At 33.4% G+C, this 14050-nt stretch overlaps 1 protein-coding gene across 1 annotated transcript in view; it reads left to right on the top strand.

Moving 5' to 3' along the window:
* The window catches only part of AFG2A (AAA ATPase AFG2A), a 312707-nt gene that overhangs the window by 77977 nt on the left and 220680 nt on the right, over nucleotides 1-14050 (top strand). Inside the window, exons 12-13 of the mRNA XM_012784173.3 lie at nucleotides 1824-1877; nucleotides 3583-3662. Of these exons, the coding sequence (XP_012639627.2) occupies nucleotides 1824-1877; nucleotides 3583-3662 (134 nt within the window). The remainder of the gene's footprint in view (nucleotides 1-1823; nucleotides 1878-3582; nucleotides 3663-14050) is intronic.

The following is a 14050-nucleotide window of genomic DNA, read 5'->3' as shown; positions in this document are numbered from 1 at the left end:
AATTAAATCATTATCATGAACATCAAAAATAGTACCATGAAGTCAAATTTTGAATTATTCTGTACCTCACTGTTTCTCACCTTCACATCTTGCTACGTACAACAAATTAAATTTATTCTATCTTTTTAATATTTTTTGTGGCTATCTTCTCATTTCCCCTGCATTGCCATTGTTTTGCTTTAATCTTGTTCCTCATCATTTCTGACCATCACTGTTTTAATCATTTTATTCCTGGCCTTTCTGCTTCTGGCCTCATATGTCCTTCCTAACTGTCTTTTATTTTGTGGTCAGAATCATCTTTCAGTAAAATCCTTATTATCAGTTAGCTTTCCCTAAACCCTTCCTATTGCTTACAGGGTAAAATACAAATTTGTTTTGATGCCCTCCCAGCCTCCCACTTTAAGTAACCTTATGATTGCTGCAATCTCCCTGTATTCTATGTTATACATGTACTAAATTTGTACATCAGTTCTACTCAAGTGTGTTAGTCTTGTGTATAATTTAAAAGTCAGTGAACTCTCACTAAAGACCTTAAGAGCTCTTCTAAAGTGCATATAGTAATATTTATTTTGGTTCATCAGAGATCTTTTTGATTTCTTCCTGGGTCTTATTGTATTTCATACTTTTGAGAATATGGAATAAATCAACTGAGGACTCACCTGAAATGTTACTTTCTCTAGGAACATTCCTTGACTCAAAGGAATTTCTTCTGTAGGTTTCAATGGTATCTCCACATGCTTCTATCATAGTACTTGCCATACTGTATGCTAATTTTCCTTGTAATATGTTTTAAGTGAAGCTAAATACTATGTAAACCAATTTGTGGGATTAGTTGAAATTTTGCTAGGGTTTGCCTATGTGTCTGAATCAGTCAGTTTTTTAAAAATTGATGTCAGTTGTTTAGGAAATACTCAACCTAATGTCTAGTAACATCCCCTGAATTGTCTGGACCAATGATCTCATGGAATAGAATATGAATGTTGTTCAAGCTAAGAGGGGGTATGTGTGTGTGTTGTGGGTATGTATGTTGTGTTTGTGTGTCTGCAGAGAGGAAAGAGCAGCACACACATACATAATGTCCATTGGATTTGGCGTGTAGGGGGAACTGTGTCAACACAGCTAAATGCTGGGAGGAACAATGAATACACTGAGAGAAAAGTCTCCATAGCTGAGTAAGACATCTGGCATTATGGGAGAAACTTTATGTCCGTTTCTGAAGGGAATAGTTGTGGTTCTAAGGACAGTTTCAATTTTTTTAATATTCCATGGCTTCTTGGAGTGACTGTATTCTGAGACAATAGGTGTGTGGTTAAAAAAAAAGTCTGCCACTTTTCTTACAATATCTGATATTTAGGTACTTGAGAAAAAAAATGTTAAAATTCAGAAATGTTAATGTCAAAATATGTGCATCTTTGAATTTGATAAGTAGACCTAATCACATTAGTTAGGCCTGGGAATGGGAATGTATGTTACCTTTTTGTTGTCTTCCAAATTAGGCTCTTCTATCTTTTGTGCCTAGCACCATGCCTGGCATATTGTAAAAATATTAATGGAGGTATACACAGGTGTTGAATAGATGTTAAAATATTACATTTAGTCACAGCCTTTCCTTTGTATTAACGTGCAGTTTTTAGAACATAGAATGGCTTTAAATTTTAAGGCATAGACAACACCTAGTGAAAATAAGCATGCTAAAGGAACTAATTTAATTAAAACAGATTTTTGTTTCTTTTCTGTCTGTGTATATTTTTTCTCCTTAATCAAAAGAAATATACATGGTTACATTTATAAAGACACTGAATAGTTGTTTTCTTTTCATGCAGGGGCCTGAGTTAATGAATAAATATGTTGGCGAATCTGAAAGAGCAGTTAGAGAGGTAAGAAATTATGCCCTTAAGTGGCACTCTGCCTTAGGGAACCACGCTTCTGTCTTTCTGTGTGGTTCCCATTTTGTTTGGGGTAACGGACTTTGAAATTTCCAGATCCAAATTTTTGTGGTACATTTTTTTCTTCAGGCAAATATTATTTATTATTTGGAAATGCAGTTTTGATCATCTGTAATACTTTGGGATTATTTTAAACATCATATTACCAGCCTTTATTTTTACCAAATAATGATATTTAAAAAAATTACCAGCATTTCTGTTTTTTTTTAAAATAAAGGATATGTCTGTATCTACAAAGGAGAACACATGATCCCAAAATGGGATTTAAGTCCTTTAAATGAATAAGGACTTAAATTGAATAAGCTTAGCATATGTAAATTTCACTGTACTGTTCTTACTGTTTTTAATCTTACTTCTTTGGCCTCTCTCTGGTGATTTAGATGATGCATCTTTCTCCCTCTCTTAAGTTTAAAGCTAGGCCTTTAAAGCCAGTGCCTGATTGTGTCACTCCTTCATGTTGAGGAACCTACTCAACTAGTAAATTCATGCAGAGTCAAGGCAACTAGAGCCAGCAATTTGTCCGCATGTCTTTCCTGAGCAGGTATTGTCCTGTCTCACACAGGGACCCTATGTGCTCACAGACACTGAGTAAGGGCAAGAACACAAAAACAAAGATGGAATGATGGTCCTTATTTTTGAAGTACCAATGAGAAGTATTAAGGATCAGAATACTTTGTCATGACAAAAAATTTTAAATTACTTTTTGTCCTTTTTTTCCTTGAAATTGTAGATAATGATAATCATATAAAATATTAACTGATAATGACAGCATGAAAAAGGAAGTGTTTATTCATGTTAATGTTTTGGTAACTGTTTTGTATTTTTATGGCTGTACTACTTGTGACCAAAAAATGGGGGGTCTAAGTTATAGGACAGATTTCTTTCTGCTTGTGGTGCCTTTTTCTAGCTCATTTCCACATTTCTGCTCTGGGTGTCTGCCAGTCTCTGAGGTTGGTAGTTTGGTTGGCTTTTGCTGCAGACGGCACATACTCTTCTAAGGTTTGACCATTTTTCTTGTCCTGGCTTTTCATCAGCCATTGCTTTCCCATTTAGCCTTCAAAGAAATGAGTAAGGCATGTGACTTTTGAGTATATGGGTATTTTATTAATATATGCTAGTCTATGGCTAATTTTACACATTTATGTTTTTTCTTTTAAACATATGTTTATAATAGTTAATAATGCATATCATTTATTGAGCTCTTACTATGTTCTAGGCATTGTGCCAAATGCTTTGTATTCTTTTTTTTATTTAATTCTTAAAATATTCTTCTGAGGTAGGCAATTGTCTATATTATAGATGTGGAAATTGAGGTTTAGAGAAGTAAAATTACCTGCTGAAAGACACACAGGTACTCAGTAGTAGAGGTGGGATTTTAACTGAGATTATCTGTTTGCTTAACTAAATTGCCTTCGTCACACCCATTTGAGTATGTATTGGTAGTCTTATCTCTGTAAGCATTGTTGAAGGAGATACTTTTACATCCATTACAAAATCCTGAGTTTTACACAAGTAATTGGATTGGTTGACTTGTACCTAATAGATTTGGTTCTAAATACAGTTTTCAAACTAAAACCAACTACAGAATTTTCTGGAGTTTGTTGATCTTTAACTAATGTGACACTCTTTCCACCAGATCTTCCGAAAAGCGAGAGCAGTGGCTCCTTCCATTATTTTCTTTGATGAACTTGATGCCTTAGCAGTTGAAAGGGGAAGGTAAGAAGTATTTAATAGCACTGCTAGTACACAATAATATGCCATTACATAGCAATAGTGATTGCAATATAGACTAAATAGCATTTCTTATACAAATTTTATCTATTCATTTGGCCTAAAAGAAAACATTTTTCAATTCATTTAATTTTTTTCTCTTACAACCCATTAAATTATTTCATGTGATCACTTTATAAAACTTTCATATATAATTGAAAAAACCACCCTGATACCTGTTTGGGGCATTTGAGTTCATTTTTGTAGTTTATTATCAACAGACACTCCTTAGTATTATCTATGAAAATTAGGGTTGTTATAAAAATAAAACTAAAACTATGAACAAAGATGGATTAAGCATAGTTATTTCCTGTAGTAGACTATAATTATATGAAAGATATTCAGATTTTAGAATTCTCTGGAATATACTGTTTCCTAAAATAAGATAGAATAGAATATAAATTAGTATTGATGTCATTTCAAACAAGAGTGTGTGTTATCTTAGAACTGTTTACAAATATATTATTTTGTTTTCCATACTAATGCATAGACGTCTTTTAAGTAATATATATTATATGTACTCCATGTTTGATAATGTAATTTCATGTACTTTGTGCATAGTTTCTTGATGTATATATTGATTTTCAAAGTTTTGCTGATGGTAATTACAGTGAAGGGAGAAAGCAAATTGTAAGTCTCAGTATTAAATGTGATAAGAAGTATTGCTGTTATCTTTTTTCCTAAGTAGCACTGCCTTATCAGAGTATAAATCGTCACTAGGAAACTATCATTAGGAGGTAGACTGCCCTACTCTCTACTCCCCATTTGTTTGATATTCCATAAATATTTATCAATCTTTTTGTTTTATGAGTTGAAGTACTTGAGCGCTCTTAATACTTCTGAGTTAAGATGGCATAAAGGGTTACAAATAGCTCATTTGCCTAACTGTAAGTGAAGAAAAAAAGTCAGAGAAGTTGGCTGAAATAGTGTGACTTGCCACATTTATGTGACATCAGAGACATCTGGTTTTGGAGCCTAAAAAGGAACAGGGTGGGATACACTGTTAAATATGAACCAGATGGGAAGTAGAATATGTAGCAGAGTTCTCATAAAATGCTCCTGAAATAAAATGATGTGAGAAACCAGACAAGGTACTTTATAAAAATATCCTGGTTTTGTAGGCAATTTGGCTTACTAGGAATTGGCAGACATATTGGAGATGCTAAAGTCTGACAGCTACTAGATATCATTTTCTCAAGTAGTCTTCATTATATTGAACTTTTCAGGGAACATCTGTATACAGTGTATACCACCCTCTCCTAGTGGCTTGCTCAAATGAAGAACATCATGTGTCCGCTTAACGATGCAGTTATATTCTGAGAATTGCATTGTTAGGCAGTATCCTCATTGTGTGAACATCGTAGAGTGTACTTACACAAACCTAGAGGAACATCATAGAGTGTATTTATACAAAACTAGATGGTATAGGCTACTACACTATATACCATATAGCCTGTTGCTATACCATCCAGCAACACATATGGTATAGCCTCCTGCTTCTAGGCTGCTAACCTGTACAGCATGTTACTATACTGAATACTATTGTAGGTAATTGTAACACAATAAGTATTTGTGTATCAAAACATATCTAAATATAGAAAAGGTATATTAAAAATACAGTATTATAATCTTATGGGACTACCTTTGTTCATGTGGTCTGTTGTTGAACAAAATGCAGTTATGTGGCACATGACTATACAAATAAATGCTGTACAGTTTCCTTTGTATAGAAAAATATCTGGTCACAGTTTGTGAATTTAGTTAACATTTCAGAAAACTAAGATGAAGCACTCATGAACACGTATAATGCTGGTGGATCCAAAGTAGGGAGTTTGGGTTGTACTTTATTTGTGCCAAATCTTATATAGTTTAGTTTTAATAACTCTAAGAATCTCATAGAGTGACATTCTATTTTCATTTCTTGTTTTTTTGTTTTTCATAATTATATGATGGGCCAGTATTGCCTAGAAGTGATTGTTTTATCTAATTAGATTGCTATTACTTGAAAACTAAAACAAATAAAAGCTCCACATGTATTTTTGTTCTTTGGCAATTTGAATTGAATACAATTAATAGAAATTGAAAAAATAACTACTAATAGATATACCAGAAATATAAAACTCCCAAATATTAAACTAGTTTCATGCATTGTTAAAGCATTCATGGAATAGGAAGACTGAAAAATTCTATAAACTAACTACGAAGTATTTCTACATAAAATTAGGCCATAGAATATTCACTGATTTCATTTTTCAAAGCTATTATTTATTTTCTATAATAATATTCAGATCAAATCCGTATGACTTTGTCCCAAAATGACAGTGCATAAAGATATATATTTCTTATGAAGATTTTAATTTCCAAATTCAAAATATTTAACAAATTGATCAAAGAATTATGATATATTCTAGTCTTGACTATCTTGTGCATATTAAATCAAACTATTTTGACTATTTGAAGTTACTTAAAAGAGAAGACGTGATAATTAGTTATGAAACTGAGAATTGCAACTAGCATATTGTAAATAGAACATAGATACACTATTTGCTTAGCCTTAGAAATCTTTGTGCTTTGAAAAAGAGGTATATTTCATGCTTATAAAATTGTCTTATTATAACCAGTATTTTCTCCTCTTCCCTGGCTCATTTAGTAGTATCTTTGGGACTTGAAAAATACACAAACCTGATATTTACTTCTCCTCTTCTGTATGTCCATTTAATTTATGGGTCCTTTGACTAAGATTTTTTGTCTTATTTTATAATGTGAGTTAGAGGAAATGTATGATTCTCTTTTCAAAGTGTTTTACTACATTTGGGAAAATTGAAAATGCTGTTAAGGGTAGCGTATCTCTTTGGAAAATAGGTAACATGATAGAGTGAGGCATTGAGGTAGGGAGGTGATTTGAATTATACTGGGCTAATAATATTAGGTAACATTCTTTTAGTGTTTATTATGTACTAGAAACTGTTTTAAGTGTTTTACAGGTAAAGGAAAAACTCACAAAAAGGTCCCTGTATTAATGCAAAGTAGGATATTATACGTCTGGCAATTGGCTCCAGTACTCCAGTCTTACCTCCTGGCTAGCTTAAATGTTTACGTTTTTCAAGGTTGTGGTGGGGATGGGAAAGCAAACTAGATAGTAAATCATCATTTAACCCTGTCTTAGGCAGCAGTCCTGTCAACAGAATTGCAGAGATGTAGGGTTGGCTCAGTCTCCTCTGAGGAAATGAGTCTTAACTAACCTGGAAATTCCTAGAAAAACTTTCTCTATCTGGGACATTCCAGCCAGTCACAGAATCCTGAATCATCTTCATCAGCTGACAGCGATTGCCTGGTAGTACCAAACTTTAATCAGGTTTAAACAGATTTTGAAACTAGGAACATACCTCTAGAACATAGGGTCATTAGCCTAAGAGGGGCCCATATTATTTATTAACTTCCAAATAATGTGACACCCTTTATTTGAACTCCACTCACCATATTATGACGTTTTGCTGTATTAACTCCTAATCTTCACAACACCAGAAGGGGTAGATCTTGTTCTCATCTTATGTAGATCTCATGTAGATCAAGATCTCATCTTACGAGATCTTGTTTCTCATTTTACAGGTGAGAAAACTTGAGCATATAGATGCATGAATACCTTCCTCCAGCTAATGCATCACTAATAGCAGAACTGGGATTCGAATGTAGGTATATTTACTCCATAGCAGATATTCTGAGCCGCTTTTGGACTCAACTACTATACCACACAGTCCAGCATTCTAGGTCTAAGCAGTTAACTAACCATTTAAGCCTGTGTTTATTGTACATTTTCTCTGTGACTTACATTAGTAATGATTTTGTCTACCTGGGTTGTTTTAAGACTCCTTTGAAAGTGTTCATTCACTTAGTAAATATTTATCGAATACTCATTCTGAACAGGCTTTGTGTTAGGGATAAAACACTGAACTGGACCTAGGGCAAGTTCCATAACAAGCCTTAATTTCTTCATCTGTAAAATGGAGATAATAACAGTAACAGATTTTAAGTTGTTAAAATTAAATAAACATAAAGTGCTTCACAATAATACCTGGCTTTTCATAACTGCTTAGGAAGAATCAGTATTTATTCTTCTAGTTATTTTGTACGATATTCCTATAATTTCCATACAGATTGAAATTTAGTAACTGAGGTTGAATTGTACCCCAACAGAACTTATATACTAGTAGAGGAAACTGATTAAATAAAACATCTTGGAATTAGAAAAAGTATTTTACAGCTGACAGATACTGTGGCATTTTGTCTGTCTAAGATGCCATTGATTGTAAGACACATCATTATTTTGTGTGCCCACACTGAAGAACAATGCTGAGAAAACGGTGAGAAATCACTAACTCCAGGAGATGTCTTGATTTCACAAACTTAAAATATGAAAAAAAAAATTTTAATCTTAGACGCAGAAGATAGTTTTGTTATTTGGGAGAAAGGGAAGATCATGTATTCTGTTTTATAACTCTAATGCTTTATATAAAAAATGCTGTGGAATATTATTTTATGCCTAGAATATAAAAATGATTAAATGTATGAAAAAAATGAAAAAGTTTAATGCTAAGTTAAAAGTTGACTGATTGGTATCTTCTGTTAAGTCCTAGAGAATCTATGATATTAATAACTGTTTTCTCGTAAAACTGTTTCTGCACTTAATAGTCCAGAATTGGTTTCCAGTTAGAATGGTTAGGGGAAAAAGCAATAAGTTCTAAGCCAGCTTTCATTGAAAATGAAGATTCCAGGCTTAGCAGCTTTCTGAAAAGAGGTCTGAGTTTTAAAATAACAGTCAGGAAATGGGGTAGCCTCTCTTGCAGCATATCCAGGTTTCAGGTAAGTTCAATGGATTCATGACATGAAGCACCTTAGAGGAAATTTTTGTAGGCATCATTTCTCTAAATGACACTTTTCAAGAAAGACTGTAAATTTTTTTAATGTGATTTTTATGGTGGTTTTAAAAATTTCATAAAATCATAAAATTTTATGGATGGAATAGTTCTTAGATGTCATTTAGTACAACCTTTTATTTTTCAGAAGGAACAAAAACCCCTAGAATGTAAGAGGCACATAGCTCCTTTGTGGCCTACACAAGACTAGAACCCTATAACTTTGACTCAAACGGTACAGAGGCAATTTAGGTAACCAAAACATTTGTACCCCCTTAATATCCTGAAATTTAAGAAAATAAATTAATAAAAATATTTAAAAAAAAAAGAATTTTAAAGGAAAAAAAGACTAGAACCTCTATCTTCTGATTTAATGCTCTTTGAATTGCACTACTGCTACCTTATATACTATCAGGATTTAGGATAGAAAAAGTGTGTTTATTTCAGGGTAAAAATTCTTATGTATCTAAAAATATTTAAAGAGTATTTTTTATGTTTTAAGAAACTGTAGTAGTAACCATTTAATAGATACTTTTAACCACTATGTTTATACCTATGTTTAAAGTTGCTACATTCATTGTCTATTTTATGGTAAATAGTTTTTCTCAATTTATACTTAATTGACTCCTGTATAACATAGTTTTCACATTGGTACACTTTATTTATTTATTTATTTATTTATTTATTTATTTTTTACAGTATCATTAACTCAGTGATTACATTGGTACACTTTAAATCAGGGGTCTGCAAACTTTTTAAACAGGGGGCCAGTTCACTGTCCCTCAGACCATTGGAGGGCCATTGAAGAGTGCAGGGTACATTCCACACATGCGCACTGTGGGCCCTGGACTATTGGCTGCTAAGCAAGACAGGCAGCAGTGGCAAAAACACCCGGCAGGCCGGATAAACGTCCTTGGCGGGCCACAGTTAGAAGATGACTGATTTAAATAATAGTAAACAGAAATACTAAGGAAAACAGAGCAAAAGAAGAAATGGAAAATGTATAACAGAGTTTTTTCTTTTTTGACCAGTTTGCCACTTGGTAGGATAACAGATTTTTTTCTTATAATAGTTTTACAGTATAGTATAAGTCTATGAATATTTTTTGATTTGTGTTTTATCTATACATGTGACTAAGTACTATAGCATATAAAGCTATGAATTTCATTAGAAGATAGCCTGTTGCAACATTTTACTAGAAATTGGGAATTACTTTTTTTGTAGTTTTGGGACACGTAGGTCTCTTATAGTTATCTTGCCTTTAAAATTAAAATTTGCTTATATTTTACATGCACTATGAAATTTATCATAGGTAATGTTTTTCTCAGAACGGTGTGTGTTTGGCTTCCCTTCTTTAGGGCTTTTTTGAGGTTTCTTCCAAGTCATTATTTACTATGGGAATGTGAGGGGTAGATTTTAAGAAAACAAATTTAGAGGCCTACAATTTAGAACTCTTCATGACTTTTAAAATGTATACTAGAAAAAACTAAGAAAGAATACATAAGATGCTGGTCTGTAATTTAGAAATCATAAAAAGAGGTGGTAGGGCATTTTATTGGAGGAGTTAAAAAGGAAATAAATGTTAATTGTGAAATTTTTAGTATTGAAAAACAAAATCAGTGTAATAATTACCATCATGGTAGTGAGGCTTCTTTAAGATAGGGGTCGGCACATCTTTTCTGTAATAGGCCAGCTAGTAAATATTTTCATCTTTTTGGACCATTCAGTCCAAATGAATATAATTATTTATTTTTGCTGCTGTAGCATGAAAGCAGTTATAGGAAATATGTAATCAAATGAAAAAACAGTTGGCTAGCCAGATTTGGTCTGTCGCTACAGTTTGCTAACCCTTGTTTTAAGCATAATCCCCCTTGGGGCACTATATGTCTTTTGAATAGGAGTAATTTGGAAAAGGGGCTTGACTTCTGAAGGGAAAAGAGAATTAATGTTTTAGGAAAGTCTGGGTTTGATATTTTCTGTAGCTAAACATTTTTTCCCCATTGTTGTGTTGCCTATCTCTAGCAGATAATAAAGTTTTATGAAATCATTTCATTATGTTAATGATTAAACATTTGTATTTAAACTTTTTCTTGGAGTTGGTTTTGATTTCCTGGGATGTCAGTTTTATGGTTTTTGTTTCCTACTGAAGCTTTGAAAGGCAGCCAAGAATATTTCTCAGCTCATAAAACATTTTCACTATGCTATTCTCCAGTTAGCTCTCAATGATCTGTGGAAATAAAGAGCAAAGGCAGTATGGTTAAGAAGAATCCAAAGAATTCTCTTCACCTGATCTTCAACATTAATTACAATTGCCATTTCCTCCTATAACAAATAGCAAATTGGACACATTTGAATTTCACCTCTTTCTATTTAGAAGTGCTAAATTGGAGGTGTCAGCAATAAGTTTCTAAACACAAATATTTTTATTAAAAATAATGAATTAAATAGCTTCATTTAGGTGCTACATAATAACAGCTTAGAATCATAGAATTTTAAAACTACAAGGACCTATGTATATATTATCTAATTCAGCTCCCTCATTCATAGCTGCCAACAAGAATAAAATCTTCACGGGAGCAATAATGTTTTGATCCTTTTAGCTCAGATATCTAGCTCAGTGCCTAGCTTAAGAAGCACACAGATATTTTTTGAGTAAGAGAATGGAGGCTCAGAGAAACTATTAATAGAGATTATGTTCTCTTTTATTTTTTTATATTTTTATTTATTTATTTTTTTATTTCAGCATATTATGGGGGTATAAATTTCAAGGTTTCAAAAAATGCCCTTTTCCCCCCTCCCCCCACAAGTCTGAGTTTCCAGCATGACCATCCCCCAGATGGTGCACATCTCACTCATTATGTATGTATATACCCACCACCCTTCCCTCCTCCCACCTGCTCAGTACCCAATTACTGTAGTACCTATGTGTCCATTTAGGTGCTGCTCAGTTAATACCAGTTTGCTGGTGAGTATATGTGGTGTTTGTTTTTCCATTCTTGGGCTACTTCACTTAGTAGTATGGGTTCCAGCTCTAACCAGGAAAATATAGGATGTGCTATATCACCGTTGTTTCTTAGAGCTGAATAGTACTCCATGGTATACATATACCACATTAGATTATGTTCTCTTAACAAGTTATGAATAGAGTTCATTATGTTTTAGTGTTACTTGTGAATACATTTTCTTTTAAAATTTGAGATTTTTAAAATTTTACTATGAGACTGTCTTACACAATTTTATCACCTGCATTCATGTTCATAGAAGCATCATTATCTTCATGGTAAAGAATCATTTGTAAGCTTCAAATAATTTACCTCTCAAAGAGTTCCAAAAAATTAATGAAGTGGTGAGCAGTGCTAAAAGTATTAATAGTTTTTGAACACACTACATTTAAAAGTGGGTCTGCCTCACAAAATGTTGTCAATTGTGCTGAACATACAGAAATGATACTCTTTTTAATGTAGCTGTTAGCAACAATAATGAAAAGATGACAAAAGATAACAACAATAATGAAGATCATACTTTTTTAGGCCAGGGAGAAAACAGTTTGAAAAACACTGCTGCCATCCATGATATACTAATTTGTAGAAAGATCATCATGTTACTGTCTGCCCAGAAGGCCAGTCACACATATTTAATGGTAGGAGGATTTAATAGTCCTTTTTTGAGTGAGTAAGCAAGTGCCCAAGTCATTAAGTTCTAAATTCTATGTGCCTGTAATCATACTTAGAGCATATAAATGATGATCCTGAATCATCAAAGACAAATGCTGTGTAGAATTCTACTCACCCCTCCCCAAAAGCTGAATTCATTTGGAAAACACAAAAGAAGAGGGTAGAAAAAACAGTAAAGAGAACTTTTGGTATAGATCCAAGAAACCAGAGAAATAGGGATTTTCTTCTTATTGCTCTGTTTCCTGAGCCAAGTTTTTCTGCGTCTGAGCACCCAGTCTTATACTATGTAATTGAAAATATTTTGTCTGTTTTAGGGGGACTTACTTTAAAAAAAATTTAAATTATAAAAATACCCAAAAAGTATAAAAATATCCATATCTGGAAATTTTATTCAAAATAAATCATTTCTTGATGACTGTGAGGAGCCAGTTATTACATTTAAACAGCTAATGAACGGTTAAGACTAAAATGTTAAGTACTCTAATTACCAATGTCCCCTACTAATTACCAGTCCCCTACTAATATATCTTGTAGAAACAAAATATCTTTTAGGAATATATTTATTAAAGGCTGATTATTATGGGCATGCCTAATAGTTATGAAGGACTTCAGAGGAGCAATTCTTAGTATTAGATTGGTGGTTTTCATGGCAAAATTTAAGGAAGTTTGATTCTTTCTACCATGGTATTAGGTCATTAAATATGAGATGTCTGATTTCAAATCAAAAGTGTAGTTTATTATATCTCAAACAAGAAGCAGACAATTAATCAAAGTATGTGTCTAAACTATTGACACACATTTGCCATCTTAACAGTAGCTTGTTTATGCCAGCAACAAAGAAGCTTGGAGAGTGAGTGGCGATGAAATCACAAAAGGCATTTTCCACAGCTTGTTGCAAATTTAATATTTTTCCTTGCAAGAAGTGGTCCAAAGCCTGGAAGAAGTGGTAGTCAGTTGGTACAAGGTCTGGTGAATATGGTGAATGACACAGAGTTTCTGAGTCCATCCTCTGTAGTTTGAGCAGCGTTGTTGGTGTAGCATATGGTGAGGTGTTGTCTTGCAAGAGGATCGGCCCGTCTCTGTTGATCAATCTTGGCTGCTTAATCGCAAGCATCTTCATCATTGCATCCAATTGGTTGCAGTAGACATCCACTGTAATTGATTGACCAGTTTTTATGAAGCTATAGTGGATAATACCAGTGCTGGACCACCAAACAGGTTTTTTTGATGAATATTCGGTTTGGGATTGTGTTTTGGACTTCATCTTTATCCAGCCATCTTTTGGAATGCTTGCAGTTGTCAAAAAGAATCCATTTTTCATCACACGTAACAATACGGTGTAGAAATGATTTGCCTTTATGTTGTGACAGCCAAGAAAGGCAAGCTTCGAGACGATTTCTCTTCTGACACTCATGTAATTCATGCAGTACCCATCTATCCAGATTCTTTACCTTGACGGTTTGTTTCAAATGGTCCAGTATTGTTATAATAGCAACGTCAACCTTGCTGCTAATTCACACGTAGGTTGAGATGGATTTGCTTCCACTGCAGTTTTCAGCTTATGATCATTATCTGTCTTGGTCTCAGGTCACCCACATGTCTCATTTTCAAGATTAAAATCAGCAGAACGGAACTTCTCAAACCATCCATGTACTGTGCTTTCATTAGCCTCATCCTTCCCAAACACTTTGTTGATATTTCAGGCTGTCTGCACTACATTGGTTCCATGATGGAACTCATATTCAAA

Source organism: Microcebus murinus, chromosome 15 (genome assembly GCF_040939455.1).
Source record: "Microcebus murinus isolate Inina chromosome 15, M.murinus_Inina_mat1.0, whole genome shotgun sequence".
Lineage (NCBI taxonomy): Eukaryota > Metazoa > Chordata > Mammalia > Primates > Cheirogaleidae > Microcebus > Microcebus murinus.
Note: the sequence above shows the minus strand (reverse complement) of the source record. Positions and strands in the feature narration are given on the sequence as shown.